Source organism: Cupressus sempervirens, chromosome 5 (assembly GCF_028749045.1).
Source record: "Cupressus sempervirens isolate cs-2001-9-10 chromosome 5, ASM2874904v1, whole genome shotgun sequence".
NCBI lineage: Eukaryota > Viridiplantae > Streptophyta > Pinopsida > Cupressales > Cupressaceae > Cupressus > Cupressus sempervirens.
In genome coordinates this window covers 177,340,231-177,363,352 of record NC_143122.1, presented here as the reverse complement: position 1 = coordinate 177,363,352, position 23,122 = coordinate 177,340,231, and the positions used below count along the sequence as shown (strand labels likewise).

At 35.1% G+C, this 23,122-nt stretch overlaps 1 protein-coding gene across 2 annotated transcripts in view; it reads right to left on the bottom strand.

Moving 5' to 3' along the window:
• Nucleotides 1–2,263: 2,263 nt before the first annotated feature.
• The window catches only part of LOC149554988 (uncharacterized), a 148,372-nt gene continuing 127,513 nt past the window's right edge, over nt 2,264–23,122 (bottom strand). For both annotated transcript variants that reach the window (XM_089829021.1, XM_089829022.1), the window contains 3 exons: nt 21,869–21,970; nt 2,971–3,022; nt 2,264–2,827 (listed from right to left, as the gene is read on the bottom strand). In XM_089829021.1, the coding sequence (XP_089685147.1) occupies nt 2,715–2,827; nt 2,971–3,022; nt 21,869–21,970 (267 nt within the window). In that variant the 3' untranslated portion in view covers nt 2,264–2,714. The remainder of the gene's footprint in view (nt 2,828–2,970; nt 3,023–21,868; nt 21,971–23,122) is intronic.

Below are 23,122 nucleotides of genomic sequence, written 5' to 3'. Positions count from 1 at the left end.
AGTTGCAATGTCTCAAGTAGTAGACACATCTGGATTGGCAACTAAACATTTTCAAAGGGAATGAGATCATACTTAAGAAATATGTCCATCTTGTTAGCCAAGATCTCAACACTCTCAAGATCTCTATGGTGCAATCCAACAAGGTATAAACCACAAGTATTAATGTCTAGTTTGAAGTTAGGAATATAACCTAGAGTAACAATACCATAACCTAAGAAAAACCAATCTTTGAATTTGTGGATTGAATCTCTAAATGAGCTTGGATAAAAAAGAACAGTAAAAAATTGTAGATCCCTCTTACAAAATATCACCTCTTACGAACCTTCCTAGTTGACTAGGATCCATTCACTAATATCATCTAGTTTAATAAGGTTTTTCAAGATTTTGCACAGAAGAGTCATCTTCTTGAGGAAGGAGATATGGGGTGAAATTGTGTTTTCTGGAAGAGTAACCTTCAAGTGGCCAAGGTGATGCATATCTTTTGCTTGTTGAGGACCCAATGACATTGGTGACTGCTTTTCCTGCTAGATATATTTGGTTTGCTTCGCAAGCAGCTCCTTTGGCTTATTCCCAACTCTACCTTCGCTAAGTTTGCTTGGGGAGAACTTCTTGTATGGATTGAAGGGAGGAATTAATTTATTCTCCTTAGGTTTTGATGTTGATGAACCCAATCTCTTGGTTGTTGCTACCGAGCTTTCTCCTTTTTCAAAGGTCAAAGATCTAGGAGGGGCTCCCCCAATTGCATATTCTCCATTTACCATTATCTATGGGTTGATTGCCTAAAGCAAAGTAGGTTTACCAAGCGGATGGGGTTCACATCTATCAAATAGCAATTGCTTATACCCTTTGCAATGACTCCCAATGTGAAATCTCGGGTTCAAGAAAAAAGGTTTAGCAAGTTAAACTATACTTTCTTGTAAAAAATATTTGCAAACAAATTTGCATATGTTGACGATTTGCCAAATGTGACATGTCTTCCATTCGAAAGCTTCTCTGCAAACTTGAAATTTTGAAATTCATTTCACACCCACTACACAGTCCTACTTGCCATTCTCCAGTGCAATCAAATTAAAATGGTTGAAGGAAAAATAAATTAATTCAATGATTTTAATGGTCAAATTATTTTAACGAGATACAAAGTTATTTTAAAATGAAACATTGTCATATAAGAAAACCTTCAAATCTTATTTATGAATTTCACTTTCATCTTACCCTTAATGTTTGTTCACTATCATGGTCTTCCTAAGTTAAGTTGCATGGTAAATATTTGAAGAGTGAATAAGGCATAATCAACAACCATCCATGTAGCACACATTGCATTTTAACAGGAAACATTGTCATACATAAAAACCTTCAATTCTCATTTATGAATTTCACTTTCATCTAAGCCTTACATTTGTTTACTATCATAGTCTCCCTAAGTTAAGATGCATGTTAAATATTTCTAGCTTGGGGAATCAATAAGTCATAATCAACAGCCATCCATGTAGCACATATTGCATTTAATTAACATGGAACATTGTCGTACATGAAAACCTTCAATTCTCATTTATGAATTTCACTTTCATCTGAGCCTTATGTTTGTTCACTATCATAGTCTCCCCAAGTTAAGCTGCACGTTAAATATGTCTAGCTTGGGAGAGTGAATAAGCCATAGTCAACAACTATCCATGTAGCACATATTGCTGACAGGTAAAGTTCATTGCTCTAAATACGGCCATGAGAAGAAATTTGATTACAAAGAGGGTTCTATTTGGATCATTTTGTATTATTCAAAAACATTTATTTTTTCTATTGTCAATAGATATTTGACAATTTATTTATTTTTTGGTATTTTAGAAGATCTGAACTCAAACACCACCATCTAGATGCCTGTATAGATTTGTGAGTCATTTAACCTTCTCTTTTATCATAACAATGTCTGATAACTTTAGCATGCTGCAACTCGACTACTACTTAATAGGCAAAATGCTTGGGCCTAACTATTTGGTTAATTACAATTGCATTATAAAACGATCCTAAAAATGTATAATACACATTCACATATAAGTTTCTCAACCTAGCAACTCAATAGTTAAAATGTAACACTCAATATCCCTGTACAAAACCTAATTTCTAAATTATAGCAAACATGCAAACATATTCACAGGAACCTACGAAGGTGCATGAATTGTGTAAAAATGTGCATAAACTAGTGATATTAAAAACTTCGCATGGAATTCAATGAAATGGTATAGACTACGTTTTTGCAAAAGAACACAAATTGAATGTTAAAATAATTGAATAGTCTTCTATACAGAGATACATAAAATTAAGAAACTGTATCCGGTTAAAGCTTAAGAGGGCTTTATCACCCACATACAAATATAAAGAGCATTGCAGCCACATTAGCTGTCATAGGGCTGAGTTTTAAATTTCACGAGAATTTGCTAATCAAAATGAGATTGCATATCTCAAGGTGTATGGAAGAATAGGACATACTGGCACTACGCCATAAACTAAATTAATTCTAGGAGATTGATTTATTTATACATTTTCTGTAAAGATGTGGCGATTACCAAGTACAAATTTTGGTATGTGAATCCACAATAGAATAATGTGACAAAACAAGACATAGGATATACATCATATATAAAACAAAACTTGATATTGACAGAAAATCGCGATAAATTGACTTGAACAATTGAAATGGTCCTCAAACTTCATTATTACTGTCACCGGCCACCATGTCGGTAAAAAAGTGTTGATCGATACCATGTAGCCACGTGGAAAAAGACAATAAGAACTATAAAGAGATCATCTAGTAGACCTACAATGCCCAGGATCCCTGTCATATTTTCAGAGGCAGCCCATACCATCACAATTTGAGAGTACAGACCAAGAATTGAACAGATCAGTCTTCAGATTATATATTCCCTGAAAGGATTAACTTAAGTGCAATATTCACAAAATAGATGAAGTTAGAAATACCTTCTGGAAGAATATCCACAGGACTAAAAACATAGACCGCTACCAATACAAACTGCAAATACATCATTTATAAGTTATTAGCCATGGATGTGAAAAAATGATATGAAAAGCCTTTTCTGTAAACACAATTCATGTTATTGATAAACTAATGCTGAGGTACAATAACATAAAATGATTAGAAAAACAAATCAGTTGTTAAGACCAATATACTTCCACAGAAAAGGGTGAGCAAGTAGTTATACAGAACTTTCATCTAAGCTTTCCTATATGATCTCATCTGCTCTCTGTATGAGAATCACAAAAATTAATGGAATTCATTACAGCATCAGAGATCACACTCCAAAAGGTTATTCTTGATTACCCCAAAGTTTGCATTAATAGATAGACTCAAGGAGGTCACTCCAAGCCGGTCCAACTAGAGTGCTAGAAGTAAAATATAAGATCAGCTTGTTGATTAAGAAAACACACCATTTCAGTCCATGCGCTATCACCAATATAGACACCCAACTAAAATTTATACATTACAAGCTTCATTAGCAAATACTACTGGCGCCAGCCTAAATGATGTACAAAAAGCTCGAAATTTTGTCTTGTAATCTTTTAATATCTTGATTAAGAATTAGATAGGCTATTATAGAATAATGAACGAACACTATTTTTGAAATCCACTCAAGTTATTGCCAGGAAAAATATAGGACCCAGTCTTCCCTCATCAAATAAAGATACTGGAATGCCAACAAAACACTTAGCAATCTAAGCATAGCTGTCTAAGGAAAGGCATGAACGAACACTTGTTCACTTCTGAAGCAAAACCAATCAGATGCAACCAGACATCTCAGCCATATTGAGAAATGGAAACATAAAAAAGACATATACAAATAAACTACATAATGGCAAATACTAAAGTTAGCACCCATTCTCACACATAATAAACTTCAACTGATTCAACAACATTTGGAGCAACGGAAGTAGAGATTTAATAACCTACAAGGCTTTATAAAACCCAAATTACATAAAATGAATGAGACATCGTGAGGCCATGAATAAGCCCCAAGAACAATCCATCCAGCATCAAAAAGGTTCAGGGCATCAGCTAAACTAACTATTCAATCTTCAGCACACGATCACTTTTGAGACATGAAAGAATTAAAGAAAAAAATCTACAATGGTTTCAGGTATGAGTCCAACTTTCCCTAAACTTTGGCTGCTAAACATCAAGCACTGAATCTGAAAAGATCAAAATCCTTGGAGAGGACTATAAGATGGCTTGCTGAGATGAAGGAAACAAGAACTTGAAAAAAATTACAGACTAGTAGTCATTCAATTAGTTGATAGGTAATACATAATATGTGGATATGGAAGGATACAACTTCCAAAATGAATTCAGATGCTGTAAAATGAAGGAAAAAACTGAACTAATATATACATAAAATTTAACAAGAACAGTCAATGATCCAATTCCATATTGTTAATGTTAATGTAGTTTCAGTTGGATAATGTGCAAATGTTATTGATAACTAGTGAGAGTTAAAAGAGAAATGTCTCTATGGAGACATGCCTCTTAATATCATATACATATGCATTGAGAAGGTAACTTGAAACACACATAAAAAAATCTGAAAATGCTATTACAAGTTACAGTATATCCAAAACTAGGGATCTTTAACATAGTATTAGAGCAGGTCATCCTCCGAGAAGTGTGAGACTTCAGAAATAAATCTATAGTGTTCATGATCTTCATTACACTTTTATGGATCGATAGTGTGTGTCATGTTGTTGAATAATAAGGATCTCTGCAAATGTAATGGCACTGTGTGTTTTTATGTGTTTTCCAAGTGCAGATCAGAATGCATATATATTATAGTAGAAGAGTCATGTCTCTATGTTAATCAATATTGGTTATTGAAGTTAATTTCCATTAGAGATTATTAACAACAACAACAACAACAACGTGTGTCTGTGTGTGTGAGAGAGAGACAATTGACAATTAATCAAATGCAATAATGTTTAACCAACAACCATAGGGAATCTTCAGTCAACTCTAGATCAATTCAATCCAACTGAAGCTACAACATCAACACTCCCTCTTAGCTAGGAGGATAAACACAAGTAAATATTACCTCAATGCAATATAAGAATATTTTTGATCAAAATTTCAACATTTTGATATTATTTATTATATCTAGGGTAATGACCTCCTAAATGTCAAGTCACGTGACATTCACCAAGTACTCTGAGTAACAGCCTCCTGAACATCAAGTTGCAAGATATTCACCAAGTACTATGAGTAATGGCCTCCTAACATTATTTTGCATAACATTCACCAAGTACTCAAAAAAATGTACATAAGGTACGTGAATGACACACGATTATACTGGGAGGGGGGGGGGAGTGAATCAGTATAATAACAACTTTGCCAATTTATAACTTTTTTATCCAAACAATTGCTTTAATAAATTTTAATGCTGAAATCTAAGCTGCCAATTCGGGTTCTGGTTCGGGTATGCATACGTTGGGCCGGTACATGGGTATGACAATTTTTTCCTTCCTTGCGGACTCAGGTTTGTCCATATATGTATGTATTTATTTTCAACATCAAAGTTACAAATACAAAAAGAAGATTGATGCTCATAAATCCATATTGGCCAATAAAATTATAAATAAATAATTGTATTACTAATATGGTTTCAGATTACATCCATTACAAATTGACATCAATTCAAACATGATCAACAAACATAACTATTGGCTAGGTTATACAAATCTATCAACAGTAATATACTCAGATCTTCAAATAAAAAAAAATCAATCCATGACCATCAAATGAATCAAAGTAGGTTGTTGTTAACTACTGTCATAAACTAAGGGCATTACATAGACCAATTTTAACTTGAATAACATTAGCAAGCTATTACAAGACACTATCTAGAGCTGCTGCAAAGAGCATGCTGATGAACAAATCAGAAATACATACATAAACTAACCTACTGCCTTGGGGTACTTCTTGGGTGCCCACGTTTGTTGTGTGTCCTTCTATGAAGAACCCAAAGAGAACCCATAAAGTACCCCGGGAGAACCAGTACCAAAACCGTACCAGTAACAAGACCCGGGCCTAAACAGTAGTACCCGGTAACTGAGGCTGAAATCAACAGTTATGCACATGAACATGATAACACAAGAAACCATGAGAAATAAAAGCTTTCTTATATAAATTGTTCTTTGACAATGTTTTGTACGCTTCAACCTATTAGAGGCCACGACCTTTATGAGCACTGACTCACTGGAAGCTCCAACTACCACTCTTTGCTAGCACCAACTCCCCACTATTGTCTTAAAAAGCACCAACCCTCTATTGATCTCCAAATCATGTTGCCAATTAGTGTCAAACACTTAGTCATTGTGATATTGCTATCAGTATTTAACTGTGTGATTTTGAGTCAAACTCATTGACCCATGTTTCATGAGTAGTGATTCAACATGAGTCCATCTCTCATGAGAATAAATGGAACACTTGGCACTCATTGGATCTAGGTGATGCTCACAGGGGTGAAGCACCGGGACTTCTCGGGAGGTCACCCATCCCAGTACTACTCCAGCCTGAGTGCACTTAACTACAGAGTTTCCTCCATGGTTAAACCCAAAGCTTGCAACCCCATTTGCAAGCTTTGGTTAGTCATTTCTAAAGCAAAGTTGGTTAGTCATCACTGCAACTGCACCATCCTACTAAGGGCAAGCAATGTGTTTGACTTGTGTAAATGTCACGTATGGATCGAACACTAGTTACTGTCGAGCAAGTCAATGGTCGCCGAGTACTCCAAAGTGTACCGAGCTAAGTATGATAGCCGAGTGTTATGTATATGCCGAGGACAATGTATACCGAGAAGTCAGCTTATGCCGAGCAGAGTTAGTGTCGAGTAACAACATATGGATAACAGTTATGACCGAGCATCAGAGTGCTTAAATGTCAAGCAAGCCAGTTTTGTTATATGTGTTTGGAATGGAACAAACACTTAGGTAAGCCGTTTGAGCTAACTTCTATGCATGATTTAATGATCGTAGAGACATTTAAGGAGATGATTACACGTTTTATTTTTTATCATTAATCCCTATGCAAGCCATGCAACCAATCAAAATAAGGGAATGCATAAATGGCAAAAGAGATGAATCTAAATCATTTATCTTGATCTAGAAGCTTCGTCAATTATCTATTTAAGGAGGATCCAAACCCTAAATTAGTGAGACAGAAAAGTGTGAGTGAATGAGGCTATGTTTGCATGTTAGAAGCAAAGACCAGGCAAAGCAACCAAGTTGAATAGTGCAAGGCAAAACAGAGTTATATCCAATTTGAGATCAGATCAGTATTGGAAAGAGGAGATTCATTATCAGCATTTGAAGTGCAAACCGAAGGATCAGGTACTAATACATTCTAGCAAGTGAATTGGGGTAAACAACATAATAAAGTGGTCTTAAGAAACCTCTGTAAATCTCTAACAGAGTGCTTACTTCATTGTAAGTTTAAATCCTTTAATCAAGGTAGACTAAATAAGTCTGTAGGGTTAGTGTGTGCCCTAGACTTCCCTCGTAACTTCAAGATTGAATGGATAAGGATGACTTTAACAGAATTCATGACATGCACATGTGGCTGGAGAATGGACCAGCTAAGATTAAAAAGGAGATCATTCACCAAGTCACTGGATACCCTACTCTCAACGAAAAGAGGACTATGTGATGCTAGAGTAAGGAAGTGATTGAGGCTAACACAATGATCATGTGGAACAAAAGAGGTATAACAATTTCTACCATCACAGACCTTGCAATCGAATTTGGAGTTAGGATGATAACACATAAATTTTACGAGTCGAGCAGGTTGGATAGTGTCCCCTATATTTCAATTAATCAAACATGGAAAATTGTTAAGGATCACACATATTATCTTGTCGAGCCATAATTGACACAATTGGCAGAAAATCTATCATCAATCAGCAAGGCCAAAAACACAATGTGTAAGTTTGGATCCCTGATTGTTTGCATATTTTTCTATGTTCAAAATACTTTTCCTACAATTGGAGATATTCTCTGGAGTCAAGGCCGACTAGTTACACAAGAAATCAATGATTCCATTAATCAATTGGGAGAGAATTTTGATAATGTAATGGATAGTTACTTTGATAAATTTAAGCAGAAAATGAGGAAGAGGAGCGGAATTCTTGTATCTTTAGTTGAGAAGTTTTATGATGTTTGTTTCCTTGCTGATACTGATTTTACCTATGTTCAAGCTGTCATCTTGAGGATAGCATGATTGAGACCATTACCCTATGAGGTAAATATTGATGAAACATTAGCAGCAATTACAACATTATTGGTTGAGCAAGTTGACAAAAATGCAAAGACATCTAGGAAGTATGAGGAAGCAAAAACTAAATTAACTATTGGTTTGAAGACTGCTACCATGGACAGGAAAATAAAGATGTTGACAATTCTTGAAAAGACATTGAGCAAAGGGAAAGAGCAGAATGTGCCACCGCAAATCACACAAGGTCAAGGTGAGGACTAATCCAGTGACGAAGAAGAGACTAAGGAGGACAAAGAGAATGCAGAAATCAAGGGTAAGGAGATACTTGGTGCTGAGCCAAAGGCCAAGAAAGAAAAGAAAATCATCATTGCCGAGCACACTATGAAGGAGAGTCTGAAGAAACCTACACCTCCGAGCACAACTAGACCAAGAACAAGGGCATCAACTACTGCAGCCATAGTTGAAAAAAGCGCAATATATCGTGCGACCAAAAGGCAAAAGATAATATCGAGGGCAATATCGGCTACGATATTTGCATTAAATCACGCATCTTTTTTTGCATAAAATCATGATAATATCACAATACATAGGCCTATAAATTGTTGACTGTTTTCAACACAAAAAAGACAAAAAATTTAGGTTACAACTATCGGAAAAGAGTTTTATATGTTTTGTTTTTGTCATTTTTTAAGAACAAAAGATACTGGCTGCACGACAAGTTTTGCAAAGGTGAATGTAGGGTATTTGCTGACCCAAACGACATCTTTTGCAGAGGCACAAACATGGGTAAGGAATTGTATTCAAATTCAAAACTTGAATCTCCAGAGTCTAGACCTCATGTTTAGATTAAAATATGCAATTGAAATTTGCAGGAAAATGTTTGTAATTTACATTGGATGGAAATAGATTTATAAATTGATTTGAAATATAAATATCTTCAGTTCAAAGTGATTTCTTTTTCATCTTTCATCAAGTGCTCAAGAAGAAAGACAGTTTTAAAGGAAGCTAATGATTTTATTACTTTTCAGCCCTGTACATACTTTGGTGATGATAGATATTAATTAAGAGGTAAACTCAAAGGTATACCGTATATTAACTGGTGGATTTTAGAAAAGGGTAGAGTTATAAGAGAAGGGAGATTGATGTCATACCAGTAAATTCTACTGCAAATTTTCATGCCAAGTAAATTTGATTTTATTTAGTCCTTACAAAGACATTAGTTGTTAAATATGAACATTTTGGCTCCAACTGTTATTAGTTGGAGCTTACAGTCATTCAACTTATATTGATGTTGTTATTAACTGAGAGATAATAGTGAATGAACACATTAAACTTGGTGCACTGTTAACAACTTCTCAGTATCTCTCACTGTGATTTTAAATTTTTTGTATAATGTTTAACAGTTTAACTCACTGTTAATAGTGAGAGATTCTAATCAGTGATAAAAATGAAACAGAATGATCTCCAAAATTCAAATGAACACCTTACAAGAAACTTTGATATTGTAGTTTTCAAGAGTCAATATACATAAACAAAAGGAACACGGTAAACTGTGATACCATAGTTCTCAACTTCTCAATATACATTAAAAAAAAGCTAATTGATGTTTCTTTTCATGGAATTTCAATAAATTTTATAATATATACTAATTATTCTTTTTCAGCATTTCTAATTCTTTATCCTTGGCACTTGCTTTTACAGACTTACAGGTAGAATCTGTATCCTGTAAAAAATGGCTGGTGGCAGAGGTAGGGATGCCTTGGAAACATGGGACACCAGGAGCCAAAAAAGGAGATGTAAATTGTAACCACTGTCCTAAGTTGATGGGTGGGGGCATCACTCGACTGAAATATCACATTGGAAAGATAGAAGGCCATGATATCACACCATGTGATGACTGTCCTGAAGAGGCTACTAGGGAGGCTATAACAAGCCTTCATGCATATGAGCAAAAGAAGATAGCAAAAAAGAGGACAGCGAATGCCATGCTTGCCCCAGTGGGAGATTATAGTTCTACAAGGTCTCAAACAAGTGCAGAGGCTTCTTCCATTGGGCCACGGATACAATGATCGCCATCGGAGAATGTGAGTGTCATCATTCAGACTTTGGGTTCCACATAACACTCCTGGTTCTCAACCTAGATTGAAAGGCACTGTATGAAAGATCACTGATGGATCTCTTCCGCTGATCTGCTGTAATTTTATATTTTTAAATTTGTTTTCCCTGTTTATTAAAATTTTCTTGCAGAGCTAGACAAAAGTTACAGAAGGGTTTGATTGTTTTATATTTTTGATGATTTTTCAATAAGTAATAACAGAAGTACAATAACATGAACCAATTCTAAGAATGTATTCCAAATACATTTAAAGAAAAGTCACTTCAAGCATTTTTTTTTTGAGTATACGCCTAATATATAACCAGATGAAGATTTACAATAATATCCAAATGATTACAACCAAGAATAAAGCCAACCTGAAGGTGTGAAGGTGAAATATGAGCCCAAAAGGAAGCTACGACCAGAATCCAACTCTCAAATGCTATACGGGGAAAACTAGATGGCTGTCAGGTGCAGCCGTATAGCTGCAAAGTGCCCAAGCATGGGTAAAATACCCAAACCCCAGCTAAAACTCTGACTCGGTGCTGCGTTCCTCAGAAGAAACAATGCACAATCTCCAAGATGCTTCTGACTGCAAGAATCCAAACCACTGTTTTGGGGGCTACATCCCAAACAAGCAAACCAAGTGGGTTTGGCATCCCAAATGCTAAAAGCTCAATCAAAGCCCAAAACACAAATCCAAAATGTAATATGTCAATAATCCTAAAAACTGTCTTTTACCTCCTTATAACCCACAAACTTAGCTCGAACCCTAAAAGTGTCTCCATGTGGCGTTGGGTTATAAAACAATATATTTCTCATTTTTAAAGTGGTCAAGTATCTAGAAAATAACATTTTTCCCAATAGAAAGAAATCCATTCACCGAATTGCTCTGAGTCAAAAGAGAAATATTTTTAAAAGTTCAAGACCTTTCCAACGAGCTATTACACCAAGGGATATTCACCAAGATGAGGCCAAAAAACCCCTTATTATTCCAAAATGGCTATAACTTGGCCTTATTTAAATTATTAAAATGCTAACTTAGGAGAATATTTAAGTATATTAAAATATTTCCCAAATAGCGAACTGATAGTCAAAACACCTCTACAAGGTGAAACTGAACTCGTCACCCCCTATGACTAATGCCGGATAATCTGAAATAACTGATAGTCTCATCCCTCAAAATTAGGATACTCCTAAAAATAGGAATGTCTCTGAATCTCCCAAAACTGAAGCCATAGAATGATCTTGTAGAGACTAAAGACTATAACCCATCTACACCTCCTAAAATGTAGGAAACTCCTACAATTAAGGAACTGCTCTCAACTGCCCTCCTACTGTCTGAAACTCTAGATCCAAACACTATATACCCTGACTAAGTCCCTAAACACCACTACCAGCCTACGAGACTCTAATGATAGGCCACCTCTATCGTCTCTGATGTCCACTCTAGAAAGGGGACATGACAATCCTCCCTTCCCGAAGATTGCTTGTCCACAAGCAATGAACAAACTCCTGTTGCACCACTCTAATATACATTCTTGGGTGTATGAAATGAAGCAACACATCAAAGATAGCCCAATCAAATGCACTGCATAGGATAATACCAAGATCCCACACTGGATGAGAGTGTTCCCACAACCAAGGTGGTAACATATTGGAATCCTTGTGAGACAAGGCGTCAAACAAAACAACACCCAAATTCCAACACCATCTGAACCAGCACACATCCATCAAGTATAAACAGGGATAACTGGAAACCTCTATCATGCCATATCTCTCCACAATCACTGTGATACCACCACGAAAGTAATAATCGTCCAAAGCATCATGTCTACTAATACCCACATCATCCTATAACCATGATCCCGAATGAAGTCTCTATGATATAGATGTGATAGCCCATGTCAGAAACTACTTGACATAATGCTAGATTGTTTGCTGGTCCCACCACCCAATCCTCCCAAACTGCTGAGTCAAGTGCCTACAGTCAATAACTCTATCCTCTGAAGATGGTAGCGCACTATTACAACACGGATAGTATAAGTCCTGCTTCAATATCCCCATAGCCTTATGAAGAGCATGGAAATCTGCCATGGAAAATCCTCCACTATCCTGCTCATCAGTCATAAGAGCACTCCAACTGAGTATAAATAACATCTGTTGAATGACATCAAAGTGCTCAACCACTATGTCTACCCTCTTGTCATCAACCCTGAGTTGAATAATCAAGTGATGAGGAGTCTAAAAATGATAGTTCTCAAGCATGTGTACTACCTCTAAATTTGTGCTATGGTAGGATACTGTGTCGGAGTCATTACATCGCTATAAGGAGTATCCAGTATGCATTCACTAATGCATGTATCCTCATTTATAGTACTGCAACTTTGTACCTCTGAGACCACCTCCTCTATCAATGATGAAACTGTTGTCACCAAACTATGCTCACTCTCATCAACTCCCCATGTGTCTGCACATACAACCAAATCACGATTTTGGAATTCAATGTCACTATGAGTACACACTACTCTAATTTCTAGGGTATGGTCTAAGAAATCAGACTCATCATGACATGAAGTCTCATCACCCAATGCCTCTGAAATACTTATGTTCAGATTACTCTCTTGTGCAAACTTACCAAAATAATCCTGACCCTCTGTATTACTTGTTGTTCCATCCAAATCAACGTTGGCCTCTTCTTCCATTGGAAGAAATAAAGATCTAATGGATGATTCCCTTTGTTTCCTTGCATCATCTATCTGATTATGGCATTCTTTGACTCTTTGGAGACGTTGTCTTGCTTGGGCAGCAAGTATCTTTGCTTGCATAGCTCTATCTAACCAATATTCATTCAACCTTTGACAATGTTTTATATCATCTACCCAGAAGTACACAAAATCAGGCTTATGATGACTTGTACCATTCCCATCATCACATCCCATGCTTGCACCGTGTGTACCCTCAAATATAGAATACAAATCATTGTTCTCTTCTTGACCAAAGGATGTCACATCTTGAGGTAACGAAGTTGTGTCACTGCTGTTATGAACTTCAGAATTATTATGATGTGTTCTAGTTATATTTTTGACCCTTTTAAGTGTATTATCATAGAAAGCCTCATGGCCACCACTTGCATACGGGCCTTTACGACTATTCCCGAGTGAAAGAGTTACCATATTACAAGGAGGGTGTATGCTATAGCTGCCCCAAATCAGAGTTGTGGAGCCTCCTCCATGCTTCCATTCCAATCGTCAAACAACAACCCATCTTGATTCTTCACATGCTTAGATAGAAGAGGCTCAAAGAAGTCTTCAACTTGGCCTCTATGAGATTCAAAATCAGACTGCCTACATACTAAACTCGTCATCCCATTCTTAAGTTGAATACCATCATCAACATCATTACCTCCATTTGAAATAAATGTTACCTCATGATTTGAACTGCTGTTGCAAATTTCAGAATAGGCCTCACACCTTGGTGTCACGTTTCCAACATCTCTAATAGTTTGTCCCCTAATTGTAATCTCTTCCAATCTGTGACCAATGGTTTCTTTATTATCATTTAATATTTCTTTCTCTTTTTGCTGCTGAAAGGAGCTTGTAGATACCCAATTATCATCTACTTCAGGGACACCCATAAATTTTGTAAAGGAAAGGAGGTTGCGTATCTCCTTAGAAAGAGAACAATACGGATGGTAGCTGCTCATAACTGCAACATTGGATGCCTTGGCAGGAGGCATCTTACTTGTGCTTGTTAACTAAGATGAAACCTTAGAGCACCCATTTTTATTTCTAGCCATGGTATTGGCCTATAACTAAACTAATTTCTATTCCAACAGGTTGGAAGGTTCTAGGCTCTGATACCACTGAAAGATCCCTGATGGATCTCTTCCGCTGATCTACTGTAATTTTATATTTTTAAATTTGCTTTTCCCTGTTTATTAAAATTTTCTTGCAGTGCTAGACAAAAGTTACAAAAGGTTTTATATTTTTGATGATTTTTCAATAAGTAATAACAGAAGTACAATAACATGAACCAGTTCTGAGAATGTATTCCAAATACATTTAAAACAAAGTTGCTTCAAGCAAATTTTTTTGAGTATATGCCTAATATATAACCAAATGAAGATTTACAATAATATACAGATGATTACAACCAAGAATAAAGCCAACCTGAAGGCGTAAAGGTGAAATATGAGCCCAAAAGGAAGCTACGGCCAGAATCCAGCTCTCAAATGCTGTACGTGGAAAAGTAGTTGGCTGCCAAGTGCAGTCGTACAGCTGCAAAGTGCCCACACGTGGGTAAAATACCCAAACCCCAACTAAAACTCTGACTCAGTACTGCGTTCCCCACAAGAAATAATGCACAATCTCCAAGATGCTTCTGATTGCAAGAATCCAGACCACTATTTTGGGGGCTACGTCCCAAATAGGCAAAGCAAGTGGGTTTGTTGGAGAAGAGCAGATCATTGTTGTGTGATTGATGATTGAATTCATCCAGCGATCGATGTTTGAGTATAAGGGAGTAGAGGTGCATGTGACTATACGTGGCCAATTGGCCACATAGAGTCATGGCTCTATGGGGTCATGCACTCCTAATTAACCAATGGTTCCAATAACAACCCAATATTAATCAAGCACCGATAATAAAAGGAGTATTTACAATATATATATATATATATATATATATATATATATATATGAGGAAATCACAATTCATATACTCAACATTTATGTGAACTTCACTTCTTATGAAGCTACACGCTAACACTTCCTCTTAGGAAGGCAGAAGTGATACATCAATATGAACATTAACAAGATATCAATATTAATGATATCCATACAAATAATAGATTATCTGACTTTAACACTCGAAAATAGTGACTTGTCAAATAACTATAATCACAATGTTATTAACACTATCATAACATGTATTATGATCTCCGACATTCTGGATCAACAATTAGAGTGATCATAATACGTTCGTTATCAATGGCTTCCAGCGTATCCAGAACAATAAAATAATCTTTCATGATAACAGGCCTATCATTTGTAAGATCATCGCCTTACAATGATTACCTTTTGAATATGTCTTTGAAAGATCGTCATCTTTCATTAAATATATGATGCAACTATTCAATTAGAAGCATAAACACACACAAAAATTGAAACTCAAATTCAATATTCAAAATTACAATTTGATCATATCAAGTTTTCCTCTGAAATAATATTCGAATTTAACCTTGGCAAGAGGTTTGGTAAGAACATTCGTTGTTTGCTCATGTGTACTTATGTAATCTAGTTTGATAACATCTCGATCTACCATATCCCTAATATAATGATAAGGTATCTCAATATGCTTAGATTGATTGTGGAAAACTAGATTTGCCAAAAGCTTGATACAACTTTGATTATCGCAATAAATGATAGTTGGCTCCAAAGGTTTCTTGAGCAACCCAACTAGCAACTTCCGCAACCATACTGCTTCTTTGGCTCCCATGAACGAGGCTATATATTCTACTTAAGTGGAGCTTAAGGCAACTGAAGATCATTTTCTGTTGAACCAAGAAATCATTCCAAATCCAAGACTGAAACATCCTATAGTACTCTTACGTTCAATAGAGTTGTCTGCCCAATCAAAATTTGAATATCTATGAAGATTGATTTCAACTTGATCATATTTGAGTCCCATACCAATTGAACCTCTTAGGTATCGTAAGATGTGCTTAGCTGCCATAAGATGTATCTTCTTTGGTTCACACATAAATTGACTTAACGTATTAGTTGCATAACAAATATCTGGATGAGTATTAACCAAGTAAATTAGTGATCTGATGATTTGCCTGTAGTAAGTAGGATCAATAAGTTCATATTCAAATCCATCATTCTTCAATTTATGTAGATTAGCTTACATAGGAGTAGTTACTCGTTTACAATCCATCATTCCAAACTTGATTAAGACATTAACAGTGTATTTTCCTTCATTTAAGAAAATGTGGTTCTCCCTTTGCCAAACTTCTAGGCGGAAGTAATGAAGAAGTCTTAGGTCCTTCATATCGAATTTTACTGTTAGTTCATGTTTCCATTTAGCTATAAGACGTTCTTCCCCTGTTCTTAGCAATCATCAACATATAACACAAGAATAATCATATCATCACCATTTATTTTGAGCTATATGTTAAGATCGGCTTCATTCTTAGAATACCCTAATTTTGTGAGATAGTTGTCTATTCTTTCATACCATGCCTTAGGTGCTTGTTTAAGGTCATATAATGCTTTCTTTAATTTACATACATGAGAATTTTTGTCATGAGTGATGAATCCTTCTAGTTGCTCAATATATACTTCTTCAATTTCACTATTTAAGAATGTTGTTTTGACATCCATTTGATGTATCTTCCACCCTTTGGATGCTGCAATTGCTATGATAGTCCTAACAAAAGTGTACTAGACGACTGGAGCAAATGTTTCTTCATAATCAATTCCTTCCTTCTGCGAGAATCCATGAGCTACAAATCTGGCTTTGTATTTTCCAATGTTGTCGTCAAGTGCATGCTTGATTTTGTATAGCCATTTAGAAGAGACGACTAATTTATTCTTCTGTCTGGATACAACATCCCACACATCATTTTTAGTATTGATTGATATTCTTCAATCATTGCATCTTTCTAAGATTTGCTTGATAAAGCTTCTTTGACATTTGTAGGCTCTGTTTTGATGAGTGCAGAGAATAGTTTTACATACCATGATTGATTTCTTGTTCTCTTGTTTTCTCTAATTACTTTATCAGGTTCTATATGATTTTCTTCTATAATTTTTCTAGCACAAAGTGGTCTCTTTTTATTGTTAGGATTTTCAATATTCTATGAATTTGGAATAAGAGGTGTAATATGTTCAGTATCATTCTACCTCTCATTCTACTAAAAGATTCTCATCTAGTTCAATAGTAGGTTATGAGTATGATTTATCAATGTTCTTGAAAAGATTAAAGGCAATGTATTCTTCAAATTTTACATCTCTACTAATTTCAATCTTTCTTTATCCAAGGACATAAATCCTATAACCTTTGCTTGATTCACCGTATCCAATGAGTATACCCTTCTTTCTAGATGGTTTTAATTTTATTCTCTTTTCTCTAGGAATATGAATATAAGCAAGACACCCAAATATTCTTAGGTGGCTTAAGTATTTGTGATGCCTATAAATACTTCTTTGGGAGTTGTATTTTCCAATATTGAGTGAGGACATCTATTTTGAATATAAACTGCAATATTAGAAGCTTCAACCCAAAAAGAGGTATGAAGATTTTGGTCATGCATCATAGCTCTGACTGATTCAATAATGGATCTGTTTTTCCATTCTGTTGAGGATTATATGGTACAGAAAACTCCCTCTTAATCCCAACAGAAACGCGAACAATCTTTAAAGAATTCTAAGATGTATTCACCTCCATTATCTAATCTTAGGGTTTTGATTTTCTATCTAGACCGATTTTCAACTAGGGCTTTGAATTCTTTGAATTTAGATAACACTTTGATTCTTTCTTTTTGTTTAAGTAGATCCAAGATCTCCTAGAATAGTCATCTATAAAGATCAAATAATAGAGACATCCATTTAGGGAAGGTACAAACATAGGACCACATAGATCAGTATGAATAACAAGTATAGAATTTGATTTGTGTTTGTGTATACTAATATGTTAGCAAGAAACACTAATCTATTAAGAGAACAAAGCATTTACTAACAAAGATTAATATAACATATAAGAGAGACTAAAGAGGAACCCCTAATTAGGAATGTGAGCCAAATGAATGGACTCTCCCAATAGGAATTAGCTCTTTGCTTGGTAGATGAGTCTAAATGAAGGATTAGTATGTATGCTCAAGATACTCAAACTATGCTTCAATGGAGATGGGTAATGGCAAATTGGTAACTTTGTAAGCTCTCAATTTGGCATTATAAAGGTATGGTTAAGGGCTTTGGCTTCTCAAACTAGCATTATAACTTTAACTCAAGGATTGTGATGAAATGGCTTGGGAGGGGATTCAATTTATAGGCTAAGGGCTTGAGGGTTTGAGGGCTAAGATGCAAGGATGGGGAAAATCTTATGGAGGGCTCAGATTGCATGAGAGGAGAGCACATGGATTGTGCTTCCTTACAGCCAATCAAGGAGTGACACATGTCACAGGGTGAGTGGATGGAGGAAAGGGCAAGGATGAGTCAACAAAGGTGGCTCAAGGGATAATATCTTCATAAAGACCCTTCGTAATAGCTTGTAAGAGCAATGAATGGGCTTGTAAGAATCTTTTATGGCTTTGTAAGAGCATTGAAGGCTTAGTGGTTGGGATATTTTGGAGGGAGTTGAGATTGTTGACTTTGCTTGGCTTAGGAAAGTCTTAAGCTTGCTTAGGGAATGTGACAAGGTTAGGGGTAGGATTAGAGTTGATTTAGGATTAGACTAAGCTTGTTAGAGATATGCAAGTGGATGGCATTCAATGAGGGTGGGTGAGTTAGTGGCTAAGCTTGGTTAGTATGGGTGGATGGGGTGGATTAGGCTAAAAAGGGGGTTTAGGGATAGGCTTAGGGTTAGGATAAATAAAGTTTATTTATCTCATAGGTTTGGTTTGAGGAGATATTTATTAAAACATTTTTAATAAATATGAGAATTAATATTTAACCTTGGTTAAATATTTTGAGTTGGGATTAGGGGTAGAAAATGATGGGATTAACCTTTAATCGAAATTAAAGAAGGATTAGAAGATTTTGGAAGAGGTTAGTGGTCTTAAGGAAATTGGCCAAGTTTTGGGCAAAAAATAAATTAAATATTTATTTTGAAATTTTTGATCAATTTATCAATTAAATAATTAATAAATAAGGAAATAATGTTTAAATAAGATTTAAACATTTTTGGGAGGAATTCTTCAATTAAATATTTTTAATTAAGACAAAGGGATTTAATGGCATAAAAATAAATTAATTAATTAATTAATAAATGATGATGTCATCAGGGATAAAAATACTTTATTTTCTAAGGGATTTTAGGTGTCTACAGTGTTCACTTTTGGGAAATGACCTTTTAGTGTTTTTACCTAGGGCACATCCTTTCCAAATGCGTAAATGATTAGGTTTGAGACTAGGTGATCCTGTTACAATTTTTTCTATTGATAATAAGGCACGGAAATGAAGGTGACCTATTCTTCTATGCCATAGTTCATTTGTGTTTGATGCTTCATAATTTAGAACTAAATTTTGTTGGTTACAAAGTTTATATAAACTTCCATCTCTAAATCCAATGGATATAGCTTTCTTGATTTTTGAATTCTTTGGCCAAGATAGTACTTTATCTTCTTGGAAGGTAATTCAATGCCCTTGATCAGCAAGACCAGAGATAGAGACCAAATTTCTTTTTATGCCAGGTACAAATATAACATTCTTAAGTTGAAGAGTAATACCTAAACTTAGTTGAATTGAACATGATCCAATACCTTTTACTAGGTGTGTAGAGTTGTCTTCAATGGTTACTTCTTCAAAGGATTATCCTTCAAAGATTTCAAATTTATCTCTAAAGCCTGTGATCTAACGCGATGCTCCACTATCTATAATCCAAGTGTTTTTGTTGTTTAATTCACTTGAGAGTGCTAGATAATATGCGAAGTTTTCATCTTTTTCATATTTGATTTCTGCTAGAGCTGCTTGAATTTTCTTCCATTCTGGGCAGAAGTTATGAGTGTGACCAAATTTGTCACATTTGAAATATTGTACTTTTGACCAATCTCGTTTCTTGTATGATTTGTTGAATTCCTTTCTATTTCATTTGAATTTACCTTTCTTTTCTTTATTGTTTGTATTAGCTTGAAGAGCCTGAATGTCTCCCTCTTAATTTAAGCTGATTTCTCTAGAAACTAATCTTGACTCTTCTTGAGAACATTCATTTTTAAGTAGTTCAAATTTAGGAAGATCAGGTTGAGAGCTAGACCACAAATAAAAGTTTCCCAAAATAGTGGTAGTCCTTTTAAGGCTATAATGTTAAGTTCTTTGTCATTGTTCTTTGTCATCTACTTGACTTCCAAAAGTTGCAAGTTGATCTTTCAACTCAAATTATTAAGAAATAAGACGTGATTGATTCTCCATTGTTCATTTTGATATATAAGAGATCTTGCTTCAATGTTAGCAATCTACTAGTGTTATTAATTTCGAAGGTATTCTTGATTGTGGAAACATCTCAAAGGTTGTCTTAAGACTTGAAATAGAAGGGAGAATGTGATCCTTTACAGAATCTATGATAATCTTCATGGCTTTATTGTTGTGTCTTTTCCATGTTGTCTTGTCTGGATCATTTTCAGATATCAGTTTATTTGACTCTATATTCTTCTAATTCCATCTCTCATAAAATAACCATTACTCGAATCTTCCATAAGGCAAAGTTTGAAGCCCCTTCAAGTCTATTCTCTAATCTTACACAATTCACCATTTTGAATTGAAGATATTTGGAATCTGATATTAATAATTCTGATATTGAATTTCTCTATCAGGATGGCTCTGATACCATGTAAAGGTTTGTGAGATCTCTGATAGAGATATACCAAATCTCTTTTGATAGTAATGCTAATATCAATATTCTGATATAGAATTATCAGTACTGTATATATGAACACAACTGGATCTGGTTCAGATTATTATTAATAATAACAATGTCCTCTCATACATATACTTGATATGGTAAGTATATTAATAATACTTCTGATCACAGTCCGAGCTATATATATATTTGACAGTGTTGAATGTGGCAACACAATTACTTGTTTATTATCACTGGAGAAGAGCAGATCATTGCCGTGTGATTGATGATTGAGTTCATCCAGCGATCGGTGTTTAAGGGAGTAGAGGTGCATGTCCCATGGGACATGACTATACGTGGCCAATGGCCACATAGAGCCATGGCTCTACGGGGTCATGCACTTCCAATTAACCAATGGTTCCAATCCCAATATTAATCAGACACCGATAACAAAAGGAGTATTTACAATATGATTATGTGTATGATAATTAGTAGTAAATACATATTAGTGATTTTATATATATATATATAAAAGGAGTATTTACAATATGATTATGTATATGATAATTAGTAGTAAATACATATTAGTGATTTTATATATATATCTGTGTGCAGAAATCACAGTTCATATACTCAACATATATGTGAACTTCACTTCTTCTGAAGCTACCCATTACCACGGGAGGAAGTGAATGTATCTGAATACTCTGCTTCTGTCTCTACCCCAGAAGTAGAGACACTCTTCTTCCTTTTGGCCAGCAGGAAGAGAATTTGAGTACATGCAACCAATGATTGAGACTAATAAATGCCAGAAAGAGACCAAAGGTCTCTAAATCAACTGAGATGCATATTACAAATACAGGGAATACTTCATGAAAGAAAAATCTCATAAACAGTGAAATAATTTCTTCATAGCATGTTGTAGCAAAATATTTTTCAGAGAAAACACTTACAGATAATATAACACGGGCCCTAAACACAAGAGGAAGAGCCCTCTGAGGATCCATCAGCTCCCTTGACAACCTGCGAAGTAGAAGTGGCATATCTCGCAGTCTCTGTCAAAACACAGACAATAAAGTAGATAAGGACTCCAGTAATATGACAGTAAAATCATAAAACTTCAATCATAATCCTCTTGATTTAAGCAACTGAAAGAGAGGCCGTGCGCTTAGAGATAAACCTCTGATGAAAGTACATGAACTTGAATTAACAAATAAATAAGGAAAAGTAATCTATTTCTTACATAACAGTCCAGAAAGCCTGATGGTTCAAAATATGCTAAGATTAAAAAAATTCCCAAAAACCCTGAGTCGGACCATACCAATTATCCACCATTTGTAATGTTGCATATAAGCTTCTTAAACATAGATAAAGAACTCTGATTCTGGAAGTTAAATTCATTCAGACAATCTACATTTAAGCACGTCAGTTGTGCTAAGGAATGCAATCAATGTTTTCACCCAAGTGGTTTCTGCTTCTCCTAGTTTTTGTTTCCGACTTTTCCCCTGGCAGTTCCCAATGTTGGGCACTTCCCATGCGTCATGGGTACAACATCAACTAATTTGCTCATGATCAAGTTACAACCTAAGATCTTTGACCACATTATGTCAACTGTTCATATTCCGTTCATGCTAATTTCTGCCAATATGCTCCCAAGTACTACAAACATCACATAATAAAAGAATACGCCCCAAAGGACAATGCTTGCGGTTGCCAAGAAACTCATGCCTTGAATCTTACTAATTATCTCCCATATTGGAAAATTGGAAATAAGAGGCTGTGTTAGATATGCATCCCTGTTTAAACAATACATATATGGATGTTTCCCACACCAAAAAATGTTTGATAAAACTTCCTAGCATCCTTGCACATCAAATAGAAGCATCACTCCAAAATCCAAAGCTTCACATAGAAATTCTTGAATTTTAGATAAATTACATTGGTTTTTTAATTGCATTCAGAACCTTACTCGAAACAAAAGTCGAATGTCACACATTTTATTCATTTTGTTGATGTTACCGAAAAGCTAACATCTTGTTAACAAAAGTTAAAAGACCTAAAAATCACCAGTGGGATGTATTTTACTATTTTAAAAAATATTGTATGATAAGTTATATTTTTTTCTAAAGCAGAAAATTAAATTCCTATAACTTAATAATTTATTATCCATTAAGCACATAGTGCACTGGTTAAAAACTGGAGGAGTT